At 38.4% G+C, this 16,233-nt stretch overlaps 1 protein-coding gene across 1 annotated transcript in view; it reads left to right on the top strand.

Annotated features, from left to right (window-relative positions):
• The window catches only part of LOC109936206 (centlein-like), a 211,266-nt gene that overhangs the window by 148,747 nt on the left and 46,286 nt on the right, over positions 1–16,233 (top strand). Inside the window, exons 6-7 of the mRNA XM_048595425.1 lie at positions 4,825–4,962; positions 7,163–7,348. Of these exons, the coding sequence (XP_048451382.1) occupies positions 4,825–4,962; positions 7,163–7,348 (324 nt within the window). The remainder of the gene's footprint in view (positions 1–4,824; positions 4,963–7,162; positions 7,349–16,233) is intronic.

Here is a 16,233-nt window from a genome sequence, read left to right as displayed (position 1 = left end):
GCATACCCCTGCTCCTGTACTCGAAACCTCTCGCAATGAAGGTCAACATACCATTTGCCTTCTTTACCACCTGCTGCACGCTCCCCTCTTCCCAATTTATTGTCATTCAGGTAGTAATTGCCTTCTTGTTTTTGCTTCCAAAGTGAATAACCTCACATTTATCCAAATTATACTGCATCTACCATTGATTTGCCCACTCACCTAATCTGTCCAGATCAGGCTGAAGGATCTCTACGTCTTTGTCACAGTTCACCCTCCCACCCAACTTGGTATCATGTACAAATTTTGAAATGTTACATTTTGTTCCCTCATCCAAATCATTAATATATATTGTGAGTAGCTGGGGCCCCAGCACCAATCCCTGTGGCATCCCACTAGTTATTGCCTGCCAATTTGAAATGGACCCATTAGGTTCCTACTCTTTGGTTTCTCACTGCCAATCATTTTACTGCCCATCTTGATATACTTGCCCCAATCCCGCTTTAATCTTGGACAATAATCTCTTATGCGGGATGTTGTCAAACGTTTTCTGAATGTCCAAATATACCACATTGACTGGCTCCCCCTTGTCAACTCTACTAGTTACATCTTCATAGAATTCCAACAGTTTTGTCAAGCATGATTTCCCCTTCATAAAGCCATGCTGACTCTGTCTGATCCTGCACTGCTTTCTAAATGCTCCACTGTAATGTCCTTGATAATGGATTCGAGAATTTTCCCCACTACCGATGAAAGCCTCACCGGTCTATAATTCTCTGTTTTCTCTCTACCTCCCTTTTTGAATATTGGAATGATGTTAGCTACCCTCCGATTTGCCAGGACTATTCCAGAGTCTAAAGAATCCTGGAAGATGACCACCAATGCATCCACCATTTCTAGAGCCACTTGCTTATTTACTCTGGGATGTAGATTATCAGGCCCTGGGGATTTACCCGTCTTCAATCCTATCAATTTTTCTAGCACCATTTTTCTACTAAAATTGATCTCCCTCAATTCTTCCCTCTCACTAAATCTTGCATTCTCCAACATTTTTGGTATCTGATTTGTGCCCTTTTCTGTGAAGACAGAACCAAAGTCTGTTTTCAGTTGCTTAGCCATTTCTTTGTCCCCTATTATACATTCCCCCATTTCAGTCTTTAGGGGACCAACATTTGTCTTCATCAATCTCCTTCCCATCACGTACCTGTAGAAACTCTTAGTGTCAGTCTTTATGTTCCCTGCAAGCTTACTTTCGTAGTGTATTTTCCCCTTCTTAATCAATCCTTTGGACCTTCTTTGCTGAATTCTAAATTGTTCCCAAACATCGGACATGTTATTTTTCTTAGCCAATCTGTATGTTTCTTCCTTGGATTGGATGCTATCTCTAATTTCCTTTGTAAGCTATGGATTGGCCCTCCTGCCTATTTTGCTTTTCTGCCAGACAGGAAAAAACAGTTGTTGGAGTTCCCCCATGCGTTCCTTGAATGTTTGCCATTGCCTAACCACTGTCATCTCTTTAAGTAACTCTTCCCAATCTATCAAAGCCAACTCACACCTCATATCTTCATAGTTTTCTTTATTAAGATTCAGCATCCTAAACTCCGAATCAACTACCTCACCCTCCATCTTGATAAAAAATTCTATCATGTTGTGGTCGCTCATCCCCAAGGGGTTTCGCACACCTAGATTTGCAATGACTCCCTTCTCATTACGCAGTATCCAGTCTAAGATGACCTGCTGTCTATTTGATTCCTCCACATATTGGTCAAGAAAACCATCCCGTGTACACTCCAGGAATTCCTCCTCTGAGGCATTGTGACTAATTTGATTTGCCCAATCTATGTGCAGATTTAAATCACCCATGATTGCCGATATTCCCTTATCACATGTATCTCTAATTTCCTGTTTAATGCCATTCCCAACATCACCACTGCAGTTGGGGTTTATATATGACACCCACTAATGTTTTTTGTCCCTTGTTATTTCTCAACTCAACCCATACAGACTCTACATTGTCAGAGCTAATATCCTTTCTCACTATTGTGTTAATTTCCTCTTTAACCAGCAATGCCACTTCACCATCTTTTCCTTTTTGCTAGTTTTTCCTAAATACAGAATACTCTTGGACATTCAGTTTCCATTCCTAGTCACCCAGCAGCCATGTCTCTGTGATCCCAGTTATATTGTACTTGTTTACATCTATCTACGTGATTAATTCATCCACTTTATTGCAAATGTGCTGTGCATTAAGGCACAAAGCCTTTCAGTTTGTCTTTTTGACAATGTTTGTCTCACTGTTATTTTTCTCAATAGCCCTGTTTGAATTTTGTCCTTGGTTTCTCTGCCTATCAATTTTCTTATTCCCTTTTCTACCTTTTGTTTTTGTCCTTGCTCCCTCCTTCTCTGACTCCTTATATAGGTTCCCATACCCCTGGCATATTAGTTTAAACTGTCCCCAACCGCTCTATCAAACACTCCCCCTGGGACATCAGAACCGGTCCCAATGCCCCAGGAATCTGAAATCCTCCCCCAACACCATCTTTTCAGCCGTGTATTCACCCGATATATCCTGTCATTTCTACTCTGATGAGCACATGGCACCAGTAGTAACCCTGAGATCACTACCTTTGAGGACGGATTTCTTAACTTTCTTCCTAGCTCCCTGTATTCTGCTTTTAGGACCTCATCCCTTTTTTTCACCCATGTCGTTTGTAGAGATGTGTACCACGACCACTGCTGTTCACCCTCCCCCTCCAGAAGGTCCTGTACCTGCTCCAAGACATCCTTGACCCTAGCACCAGGGAGGCAACATGCTATCCTGGACTCTCGTTTCCAGTCACAGAAACGCCTGTCTATTCCCCTTACAATTGAGTTCCCTATAACTATTGCCCTGGCACACTTTTTTACCCCTCCCCTCTGCAGCAGAACCAACCATGGTGCAACGAGTTTGGCTGTTGCTACTTTCCCCTGAGAGGTTATTCCCCTCAACAGTATCCAAAACAGTATGTCAGTTTTGCAGGGGAATGGCCATAGGAGAGTCCTGCACTACGTGCCTATCTCTCTTGCTCTGTCTGGTGGTCACCCATTGCCTTTCTGTCTGCAGAGTCTGAGTCTGCGGTGTGACCACTTTGCTATATGTGCTATGCACGATACTCTCTGCCTCGCAGATGCTCCACAGTGTCTCCAGCCATCACTCCAGCTCTGAAACTCGAGCTTCCAGGAGCTGCAGCTGGAGACACCTCTTGCACACATGCTGACCCAGGGGACTTGAACTGTCCCTGGCCTACCACATGGTACAAGAGGAGCAAACCAAGACTTTGAGCTCTCCTGCCATGGTTTACCTCTTTTAATTAAACCTTGGAGAGTACTTTATATTAGATTAAATCAAATCCAGTTATCTGTGGCCCTTCTTTCCTGGTCCCTGTCCAACCCCTACAGATTAGAAGCCAACAAAAGTACTTTAAATGATAGAAGTTGTAAGGACTTACCTGCCTTACCCGCTACTCACCAATCAGCTCTTTTCCGAAGGCTTAAATGACCATGTCCTACTCCTTTTTTTCATGTTAGTACATTTTGTGATGTGTGTCCAATGGACAGAGAGTATCGACCTACAAATGGACAAGGAAGAGAATGAAGGCTTATCACTTCAGCTTGGGCATAGAAAAGTTTTTATATATAATGTGAAAAAAGGATGTTTTAGATTGGCTCTGGACTACAAACTTCTAAGTGCTTTCAGTTTGAGGCTGAATTTTAATATAGTCGCCATCCTACATATCATTCAATCAGTCCAGCTAGGAAACCAGATAGCTGTGTTGTACTTCAAGGATGTATGTATCTGTGCTGGGATTAGGGAAGCCCATAAGAACCTCAGGTTCAATATTGATATTCATTACTAATACATGCAACCTCATAAGATATAGACTCTCATTTTGAAAGCCTTAAGCTACTGTTCTGAAAAACTATATTGCTCTTACCCTATTTAGATTCAGAGTCAGAGGACTATATGTCGACATAATAGATATTCTATCTTACTGTGATCTCTGTACATCCTAGATCTCTAACTAAAGTAGTATCAGAATTCTGTTTTGCTCAGTGATACCTTTTAACCCTGCTCCATACAAGTCTAACATTTCACTGATGTTAGTCAGATATACTTTGTGTCCAACTATTACTCCAGTTTGTGTCTCCTGAGCCTATAACCGAGGCAGGCATCCCAATGATCAAACCAAATCATACTACACATACAACAGATAAAGCACGCTAACTTCAGTTAGGTGGCAGTCAAAGAAAACTGCATTGTAGCTGCTTGTGTGATTATCCACATGCACACTCCAGATGAAAAATCTTCAGGTTATTTAGAATTATGCTCTCCTAATTTCACGTGTAGAAGAAATCTACTAAAAAATTCTAGTATTTTATTTAATATTGGATGCCATATGACAACATACTATAATAATTTTGTTCATGTTGGCCAGTGATGATATCTTCAGTTAATGCAGGTTTCAGACTCTCAATTGATTGGAAAGCCCGCTATTTAGCTGTATTTGGATGCAAATATCAAACTGATCTGAAGGATGATTTTTTTGCTTGATTTTCTTTACGTTCTTATTTTGGCCAATTAGATCTATGTCTGTCTTCAGCTGTCATGCCATCATGAATCAACTTTTGGCACATTTTCCTATCAGAGACATTGTGCCATAAAGCAATATGTTTTCTGACCCTGTTTTGTCACTGCTCTGTCAATGTAGCATTTATGTCTTGTGCTCAGTCATTTATGTGACAATTAAAATGCAAGTATTCCGATGCTTTAGTAAATGAGAAGTTATATGTTTGATTGTTATAAAGGTAAGGATACTGACTGAAGAAAGCTCTACCAGAAAGGCACTTACAGAGTCACTAAAGCAAAGACTTAATGTTGTGACAAAAGAAAAATCAGCCTATGAGGAAATGTACCGTAAAACCACTGGAGAATTGGATAAAAAGGTAAGGATGGTTGTCCTCCTGTCTAGTTAATCAAGATCTAGTACCAGGATGATGAATGTGAAATTTGAGAGCAATCACTATATAATATTATGACAGAAGCAGAATACCTATCATTCTTTGATGAATTTGGAGCCTAAAATAAACTTAATGCAGTGCAATCCTCTGCTGTAAAACCTTGTATGATTCGTAAATATCTAATTGAATAAGTCAGTTCTGATTATTGTGCAATTGAAAAAGCTTTGATTTTAACAGTTAAATACTCAAACAAAAATGGCTTTTGTCTTTATGCTAAGACAAAGTCCGATTGAAAGATTTTAGAATCAAAACAAACCTTGCCTTGCATTTCTTTGGGTTACTCGCCAACCTGAAACCACACAACCTCATAGCTGCTCATACATGTCTGCAGTATTGCTGGTGAAACTCACTGGGCAAATGTACCCAATGGACTGGGCCACAGCTCTCCCTAGCCCTTTCCAGACAGCTTTGTCAGGGTTTATGGACGTTGGGTCTCCTTTAAATCTTGCAGCGACTTGCCATTTCTCCCTAATCTGGGGCTCAGCATTTGACAAGAGGTTGTTAAACGGAGCACGGTAAGGAACATCTGTCTCCAGATGGGCAGAAATACACCTGCCAGAATGTGGGACTAGGAACCTCAAAGAACATGACTTGGAATAAATTAAATGAAATTAGTCTCTCTGCTTAGGCTTTAAGAGTGAATATATGGGACTTGGCTTGACCTAAATGGATCTTTCATCTGACTCCTAATCTACCATCACTATAACCTCCTTATTTATTCTCAATGTCACTTCTTTTTATTCACTTTACAAACTTCCTGTTCATAATGTGTCCATTTGTGCTGGTGACCTTTGCAAATGGGAGCAAGGAAAGTGGTGCTGTTTAGGATAAGTCTGGTACTTCATTGGGGCGCCATGATTGGTTTTGAGTATGTGACTGATTTTTCATTTGCAGACCACATTGTCACAATGTGCCAAATTGGTGTTTGTGAATATGTTGGTATAATAAAACATACCATTAATAAAGTGCTTATCATAAATTCTTCCATCTATCTCAATTTCCACAGTCCTAAAAGCAATTTAGATTTTCACTTTCTCTGAAACGAGCAACTCAAACATATGAAAGGAACTTCAAAAGAACGTACTGGAACATTTGATGGGTTATCTGGAGAGATTAGGAGAGTGCAACTAATTGGATAGTTCTTTTGAAGAGCTAACACACGCACAATAGGCCAAACGACCTTTTTTATGCAATGAGATTTGTGAGGGAGTGAGATTCCACCACATATTGCAAATGCCATCCTGTTGCCTGTAAACATTAGAACCATTAGGTTTGTTGTATAGAATGTTAATTTCCTCTGGTATAAGATGTAATAAAATCAAAACCATTTACTTAATCATGCATTTGGAAAATTCTGCCTTATTGACTTCTGACATATTGGAGTTACTTCCTACATTTGATTTTTTTCGATTATACTATAATCTTTTCAACATGCAGGATGTAATTTAAGAAATCTTACTGTTTTTCTTTTCTGACACTAATTTTCACACATTCACTAACATTTTCCTGTCAGTCCATTTCTTTTGGATATTTTTCAAACAACCTCCATGTGATGCACAGTTATGGTCGAGTGTGACTATACAGTCTTCCTTAAATGGTAAAGGCAGCATGGATCCTGAGTGTGATGCATTGTTATGTTTCCAAACTTTAAGACATTTTGGTGTCTATCGTACCCCAAACAAATTGTTCTTGAGTTGTTTTATTCCTGTGCATGTACCACTTGCATTATCACAGATTGTCAGCATCATTTCTGCTATTCAGACCTTTTTTCTTACAATTGCTCACTCCACAGCATGAGTTTCAAACTTATTGATGGTTGTAATGATTAAATAATTCAGTAACTGCTGGAGAAGCATTAAAGGATTGTTATTGCAAATGCATTGTGATTCCCTGCTATGTTTTTGATCTTTCTCTTCAAATCATACTCTTGCAAATTACACAATCAAAAGCTATATTTTCATTTAATTGAAATTTAATTAATAGGTCAGAAAAGCAAAAACAGGATCAGCTAAATTGTCTTATTAGGCTTTTACTCTTTCTACATATGATCCATCGATGTTGTTGCATGTATGTTCCTTAAATATTTATCTTATGTGCATGTCTGTTTTCTTTCCATGAATTCTAGAATCAGAAACTGCATGATCTTAAAACGAAAATGATTGAGACTGAATCAGCAATGACGGAACTAGAGACAACAGCATCACAACAGATGCATGGACTGGCAATGCAAAGTGAACAGGCTTTAGCAGGCATTCAGAAGAAACTCACTGTTGCTAATGAAAGAGTGGATAAATTTATTACATTGATAAAGGTAAAGTCCTGATGGAATATCACAGCTTCAAAATTAACTCTGTTTCTCTCTTCACAAATGCTACCAGACCAGCTGAGTATTTCCTGCATTTTTTGTTTTAATTTTAAATTTCCAACAATCCTCTGTATTTTGTTTCTGTATTAATGTAACTTGCTGCATCCTTGATTGGAGCCACAGTGCATTTTAATAGATGTAGGTGGAAAGCATATTGCAATTTCTTTGGAATTACTGTAATTAGTGTTATGTTTCTTTTTGGTAATAATATTCTTTCACCTTAATTCTCGCATCACAACAGAGTAGCTCATTTAAAATACTTAAAGTGTGAAACCAAAATTTCAGAATTTGAGTTAAAGGAAGTACTTTTATAAGAACTGTATATATTAGCAAAAAAGGCTTGTGTATGATGCTATCCTTTCACTTTGCGATAGTTTAGAGCCATCGTGTTGATGGTTTGTTGACTTGAAATAAAGTAACCATCTCTAAACACCAATCAAGTCAATTATTCCCCTGCATTCAACGAGGTATAGAAAGCTCAATAACATGCAAATTCATTACCAAAAGACTGTAACAGTTCATAGATTAATCTTCATGTTTGTTTTTGATTTGAAGGCATGCTTGAGATTATTCTAGAAGCTTGTTTTTACAAATTCAGTTGTTACTTGAAGATAAACAGAAATCTGATGCATTTGTAAAACATTGAGAGAAAACGACTGAGTTTATTTCAGATAAATGCATGCGAGTATGAATGCATTAAATCTGTGATGGATAGACTTAATACTCAGGAGTGTTTAATCTTCTCAAATATTGATCATGACTGGGATTTCTTAACAGCGCTGCAAGCTTTCAGTCCCCGTAACTTGAATACTACAGGTTCAATCTTAATGCGTTCTTTTTAACAAACAGTATTAGCAGTCATTAAAGATTTCTGAATGCAGCTGTGCCAGAGGTAGAGATGCTTGGGTTAGAGGAAATGGGAAAGAATGAATTATAAGTTTCTGTACTTTTACCTTTCTTATTACCAAAATGAGATGATAAACATCAAGAGATCAGCTCACTATGTTGCTTTTCAGGAGGAATCTGAGATAAATTCAGCTAATCTCTATCAGGATTACTTGGCACCTGGGATTTGGTCAAATTGAATCTCCGCACACACCAGGCAGAATTGTAGCAGTGAATATCTATTAAGTAGTAAACAGAATAATAGGCTTGGGTGGCTGTTAATGAACTGGATGGCTTAGATCTTGCTGTTTGGGGGCAGTCTGCTTTGTTAATAGGTAAACCTGGGACTGTTTTGCCCAGAGCTACAGTTATATCTTATTTTGTAGGTAAAGAAGCAGATTCATAAAACTGGGTCAGACTGCAAATAAACATGAAGAAAAGAATTGCTTTCTACTTGAAAATTATTGACTATTTCAATAGTATGGTCTTTTATTTAGTTGTCTTGTGAGGAATGTTCAAATGATAGTCTAATTGGGAAAAATGAGGGATTGGAGTTTAAGAGATAACAAGGTGTAAAGTTGGATGAACACAGCAGGCCAAGCAGCATCAGAGGAGCAGGAAGGCTGACGTTTCGGGCCTAGACCCTTCTTCAGAAATGTCAAAACATCGATGGATCATATGTAGAAAGAGTAAAAGCGTAATAAGACAGTTTAGTTGATCCTGTTTTTGTTTTTCTGACCTATTAATTAAATGAAAATATAGCTTTTGATTGTGTCAAAACATCACAGAACTTCTGAAGAAGGGTCTAGGCCCGAAACGTCAGCCTTCCTGCTCCTCTGATCTTGCTTGGCCTGCTGTGTTCATCCGGCTGTACACCTTCTTATCTCAGATTGTCCAGCAACTGCAGTTCCTACTATCTCTGGAATAGAGTTTAATCCATGTTTTACACAATTTGAAACCATAACTTCATAATTTGTTAGACCATTTGCATTATTGGACAGAATAATTTTGTAAGTTTTTGGACTTGTGTCATGTTTATGATCTGTCATCCTACTTCAGTTAAATAATGAACAAAGCAAATTTTGCACTCCCCGAACAATATGAATTAACCTATTACCTGTTTGTTGTTCCCTGCTGTGCATCTATGACATTTCCATTTCCACATCAGTCATCGCTGGACATTTCAGAATGATGCTAGAATAAGATTGTCCAATCTCTATCTTTTTGCATGGGGAGGAGGTATATTTCAATTTTTCATTCACTAGCAAGGCTGGTGAACAATTTTTTAAAAAAATATGATTTACCAGGGCAGTGAGCATATACCTCAGAAAAAGAATCTAAGGCAATATATTTATAATTTAGATGAGTAATGATGATCAAACCAAAAGAAAACGTGGAGATGAGAACCAACCTCTGATTGGAGGAGCAGATCTTTCAAAATATTCTCGTCTATCTTGTATAAAGGCTCATAGTTTACATGGGACCCCTCAGCAAGCCACATTGTGGTTCCAGCCTGCCTGCTGGATGTGCCTGGCTGAGGATATAGGAGCAGTAGGAGGCAATTCAGCACCTCAAGCTGTTTTGCCTTTTCATTGAAACATAGCCGATGTGTATCAGAACTCCATTTAACAGCCTTGGTTGAAAATCCCTTTGTGCATTTACCTAAGACCAATCCAGTAATCCCAATTTTGGGATTTTTAACTCACCCCCACTCTCTATGTTTAGGCTTTTTGGGAGCTTAAATTACAGATATCACTACGCTTTTAAATCCTTAATTCAAGAGAATATAAGACTAACCTATTCAAAATGTGACACTGTTAGCTGCAGGAAGACCGAATAGAAATAGGCTATTTAGTCCTGGAGCCAGTCCTGCTGGTCAATGAGATCATGACTAAAAAGCAGCCTTATGTTAGAAAGTGAAAGGTGGATAAATGTACTCTGACTAACCTTGACCAGTTTGCAGGAACACTTTTTAAGTCAGGCACAATACACAGTGAGATAGACAAAGGGGACAAGAGTCAGGAAAGGTCCAACACACCTTTATTGAATAATTTATCAAAGAAAAACGATATTGTTCAGACTCTACTATTGTACTTTAATTAAACTTTGTCAAAGTCTATGAATCGCTTCACAGGACTCTTCAGTAAGCAGTCTTAAATCTCAAACTAAACATTTTCAAATCTATACATGCTATCTAGTTTTGACATATGCTTCTGAAGATTCAGTACACCCGACCACAGGTCCCTACCATTGTATTTGAACTGTTGGCTGAAAGAACCAGTGATACAGTTCAATAAGGCTGGGACAGGCTGTTCTTAGGGGTAGGCTGATGTTTCAGGATCTGCAGTCATGGATTTGAACTTCCTCTGTCATACAGGGCTGGTTCTAGTCTTTGGGTCATTTCACCGAAGTGGTCTCTTTGGAATTGCCGTTGAAGAAGATGCAAAAGCAAAGTGAGCTGGGGCTCCAGATGGCTCCTTTTATCCCCCTCTTTGTCTCCTTCTTGAAGAATCTGTGGCCTGTGTCCAATATTAGCATCAGGCAGGGGCAGGAAGATCCAATGCAGTGACTACTTTCCATATTTGGAGGTCGCAGAACATGGTTTTGAACTTTTAGCTGCCAAGTGCTGTCCTTGTACGCTGAGCCCATGGCCTCCTACTGAGCTGGGTGCCACCGAGTCTGTGTAGTATTCTTCTAACAAAGCAGATTCACTGGAGGTGTCAACAGTGGTTCGTTCTGAAGCATGTGCCTATTAATACCTAGCCAGGCAGTTCCAGGCCTGTCTGGTTTTGATGGGAATTAATTAGCTGCATGAATATTGTCTGTTTCAGCTCTGCAGTTTGCAAATTGCAGAATCCGGGTATGTTTTAACTTGGCTTCCACTTTGCACGTTTTTATCCATGCCTGTATAAAAATGTAAATATTTCTATAACAATCCTGAAGGTCATGGGTCACCTGACCACACTAAAACCTATCTTTCTCTCATTAACTCAATAATATTCAATTACTGGTGGGATCTTAACAATTGGGGTATGACTTTTGAAGATTTTGGACAAAGTTCGGTAGATTTTAAAGAGCCATCTGTGCCTCAAGTTGAAACCAGTGACCAGTGACAGTGGAAGAAATAGAATGTGTTTCTGAAAATTATGTGTTGATGATAAGGAGATAAATTGAAGAACTGAGGCATTTTCAAACTTAGGCTGATGAGTGACAAGTTCATGCACCGCAAACCAATGCCAGCCAATGACCATCTTCAACAATCTAACCATTTACCCTTGACATTAAATGACAATGCCATCGCTGAATCTACATTACCAGCATCCTAGGGGTTACCTCAACTGGAGACTGAACTGGACCACCATATAAATACCATGGATTCAAGAGTGGATTAGAGACTGGGAATTCTGAGGTGAACAACTCACTTACTAATTCTCCAAAACCTATCCACGATCTGCAAGGTACAAGTCAGGACCAAGCAGTCTGCTTGAGCCGTAACCCATCAACCATATTCTCCTCCATGTCAGCATTCCGTTTTCCAAATTGCTCAGGCTACGTTGCCCAGGCTGAGCAAATTACTCACCATCGCATAAATGGCTGGATGGGTATTTGGTGTGGAAAGCACTTGAGATAGTCGGCTGAGCACATGGACCACAAAGTTCATAGAACAGGAATATTCACCAGTAGGCTAGAAAGCACTTTGGGTGCTTGGACAAATGAAATATTTGAGGAAATATAGCTGTCAGATGGAACAGGTAGGCTGCAAACCTCTGTCCCAAAATACTTTAACCCAGTCTACGCTCAAAACCAATTTTCTTTAGCACACTGGACTCTTCTGCCTTAATTGCTAAATGCAGCAAGTAAACATAAAGCAGGAATCATGTATCTGCTGCCCTTATCCTTCCAAATGGTAATGGTCATGGGTTTAGAAGGTATTCTTTTAGGAGCCTTGGTGGATTTCTATCATGTATTAATTTTGTTCCTTCATAATTCTTTTCAGATCTAAATCTAGTATATTCAACTTCCATAATTAGTAAAATTGATTACAGATTATGAATTCTAATAATAAATATCATGGCTAATCAGTCTAGTTTATTCTCTCTTGATTTTATTTTATTTAAAATTTCAATAATTTAACTTATTCTTATCCATTATATAACCCAACTTTACCACAATCTCTTTGATTTAGCTATTCATTTTCATACTCCTATGTATAATTAATCACATTTCTATCTCTTTAAGTTATTAAGAAAAAATTCATTAGTCTTTGAAATGGGTACACTCTGCTTGGTTGTGGGTAACAAATTGCCACAACATTTTAGCTACATTTAACATGATTCCAGCTCCCCCAGTCCTGCTAAATGGAGCTAGGTGCAAATGCTAATATGGCAGCAGACTTACATATAACTTACTAAATGACACACTGACACAGGTGCATCATAAAATAATAATATTGATGTATTCTTTTCCATGTTTATTTATTGCGCTTTATCTGTGTTTGTTTTTAACTCTATTGATAATATGTTTTTAAAAAACTCATCAATGCAATTCAACTTCAAATTCAAATTCAAATTCAACTTCCTGTTGCTCTTAATTTTTGTATCCACCTTCTCCTCATTATAAATGACCGTGTTCACGTTATTTTCCATGTAAAGTCACATTGTACAATCATTGTCTAATTGCAGTAATGCTATTGATAATACTTGTCTACTACTGTGGGCTTGTCACCATGCATTTATTTTCTCTTGGCATGACCATTCCAATGCACTCCTAACCACCGTCTTATGCTCTATCCTCTGTAAAGTTGAGATCATGTTCTAACTTATATCAGGTCCCATTCACCCATCACCTCTGTGTCTACTGATTTACACTGGTTTCCATTTAAGCAACATGCTGATTTCAAAATGTTCATCCATGTTTACAGCCTAGTCTATGGCCTGTATCCTTTTAATCCCCACCAGCCGTACAAACTTCTGAGATACTTGTGCTCCTTCAAGTCAAATCAGTATATTCTGAATTTTTATTTGCACCACCGTTATTGGTTGTGCCTTTGCAAGTCTGGGCCATAAGCTTTGAAATTCCTTCCCTCGACCTCTACAACTCTTTACCTTTCTGTCTTCCATTAAGAGATCTTGAAAATCTTGTTCGCCTCTTCTAGTGGTTCAGTTCGTATGTGGTTCAGTTTTAAATTTTATCTGATAATGCTTCCTCTGAAGTACCTTGGGATATTTTATTACGTTAAAGATGTTACATAAAAAAAGTTATTACAACATTTAAGATGAGCATCCAAAGGGTATGTATAAAGCAAATTACTAAAGCATAAAACAGCTTCATTTTAACATGTAATTTAAATAAAATCGATGTACCCCCTCTGATTTAAAATGCTTTTTCTATAACCCTTATTCCAAAAGCTGTTAATTTATGCATTTATATTCAGTGACTGGTAAATTGCTACATTTTCTCTAATTTCCTACAAATATTGTCTCCCTCACTAAATTCTGCTTACTTATCACTTCTGCCTACGACTAACCAGTATTGATTGCCTTTTCCCACAATCCAAAAAATTCAAAAATCCCCCTTCTGTTTTAGAAATTATTCCATATCCTCACCAGACCTCAAAACCGTGTTTTATTACTATAGCCTGCAAGCTTTCTTCTTTTCAATAACTGAGCCATTAAGGGAGATGCCAGATTGAACACCTCAATGGAAGCATGATTCCTTTGTGGGAAGGTAATAACGTTGGACTAATCGAAGGCAAATCCGTTCCAGCTCTGCAACATGAAAAAATGAAGCTTTGAAAAGATTGCTGGGCTCAAACATTTATTTGCAGCTGCAGTTCGTGCCTGACACCTGACTCTGCTTGATGGCCTTGTAACACTTTATGGATGCTCCTCCTGGACGCTCCTCCTGGACCTGCCCAGAGAATCTCATACAGACTGTACACAACAGGTTAGGTTATTCCCTGAGGAAAGGCACCTCAGGCAACTTGTGATTTGCAATGAAGAATGCCTGTAGCATTAGAGGGAAAATGGGTAATTCAGCGATTCAGGACTTGGATATGCAAAACAACTAATCAGCCAATATCATCTGACGCACTCTGTGATTGGAAAAGCAGAGTCTGTCCATAGGAGCAGGAAGGTAATCTCATCATTAAGCATAGTAAATAATGGATTCTACTAGCATTTTACTAAAATTCGATAATTATTCTCATACGTCATGACTTTGGAAATTATTTGTGAGCAGGATAAAAAGTTCGTAATTGGAGGCTGTACTCTTAAGCATAATTAGGAAAGTAGTCCATTTTACATTGCATGTTCAGATATCCACAAAGGAACTAATGTACGTAATTGTACGTGTAAATATACTTTGCAGTAATGCTAGCATATTTTTAAAAATCATAGTTGTCACTTTCAGAATACCTGTGTATTAAGACTATTTTAAAATTTAATTATGTTGTTCTGACGAGTTGCCCAGAGCATAATTTCTTATGGGATACAAGGAAGGTACTAGGTCCAAATTGAATTTTGTGTCAGTAATAGAACTTAGCTGAGAACCAAGATGAATCTTGACATTGAGAAAGGTCACATTCAGGAATGAGGTTATACCAGCATTTCGGTAAAGCATATTGGGCGATAGGAAGGTTTCTTTTCAGAACAAGGAAGCCTCTCACAAGCCTGAAAAGTTATTAAAATACTGAAGGATAACTTGATTTAGCTTTTTGCTTCATATTTCCATCCTCCCATTCCAATTCTTAATTACATTTTGCAGACCTGTCAGCTTTTTCTTTCATTTGATAGTACCATTAAGGTAGTAAGGATGAGAATTCCAGTGGCAATGCATGCTTTGCACAAGGGAAACAAAGTCACAAATTCTAGAACATTTCAGATGCCACATCACTTCCAGTTGTGTCCTTCATGTTTACCTTTTTGGAGTGGAGGCACTAATAGTGTTGGGGTTCCCCTTACAATGGGTGTCATTTGATCCCAGAAACAATGACTATCTTTTTCAACCAATTCTCTCCCTTTTTAGTGTGAATTCTGCCAGATTCTTGCTAGAGTTGAAGTTTCAAATTACTATTTGTATTTTTATGTCAAATATAATAGGACTGAATAGCTTAAATGAGGCACCTCAGTGAGAAAAAGCTATTACATTGAGTTTGAGAATTAAATATCACCTCTAAAGTGTGTACTGTATCCCTGTTGTTATTTCCTTTGTGATATCAGAACCTGTCCTCAGGCATGAGGAGAACTTCATCTGCAGAATAAAGACCATCCTTAAACTAGATAATCTGCTTTTCTCTGATTTTAAGCAGTTGTCTAATGGAACTGGCCCAGTATAGACTCCATTGGGCTGGTGATTATGAGGGACAGAAAGACTAAGAATAGATGCCACAAAGTCCTTCTCGTGGCAGTTTCAGACATTCATTCTTCTTGAAGTTGCAGCTGATTCAGAAAAGAAAGGTGAAAGTAGCTTCATGTAGAGTACAGCTCATACATAAGACTTTCATTCAAAGGAGAGATTTGAGACAGTGATTGCAGCTTTGATATGTTGATCACATCCTAAGGACAAATTTCTTAAAAGTTATTGTATGTTCACTGAGAATTAATGAAAGATACAAAAAGAATTGAACTTTTGACTGCCTCAGCTCCATCTCTGACTCCTTTACCCCACCCTTATATCCTCTCTGGCAATGATCTGTGTGTTTTCTTCCCTCTCTAATTATTACAGGGTGTCCAATGTTAGAACAGGTGATGTGAATTGACCAAGTTAGCCTTAGTAACTATGAGATCCAGTAAAACTTTGGTACTTGCATGTAGTCCATCATGGCTACTTTTTAAGCAAATTAGAACAAATTAAGAGATAACAAGGTGTAGAGCTGGATGAACACAGCAGGCCAAGCAGCATCAGAGGAGCAGGAAGGCTGACGTTTCGGGCCTAAGAAGGGTCTA

Source organism: Rhincodon typus, chromosome 3 (genome assembly GCF_021869965.1).
Source record: "Rhincodon typus isolate 14 chromosome 3, sRhiTyp1.1, whole genome shotgun sequence".
Classification (NCBI taxonomy): domain Eukaryota; kingdom Metazoa; phylum Chordata; class Chondrichthyes; order Orectolobiformes; family Rhincodontidae; genus Rhincodon; species Rhincodon typus.
The sequence above is the reverse complement of the archived record's forward strand: the minus strand, read 5'-3'. Positions and strand labels throughout refer to the sequence as shown.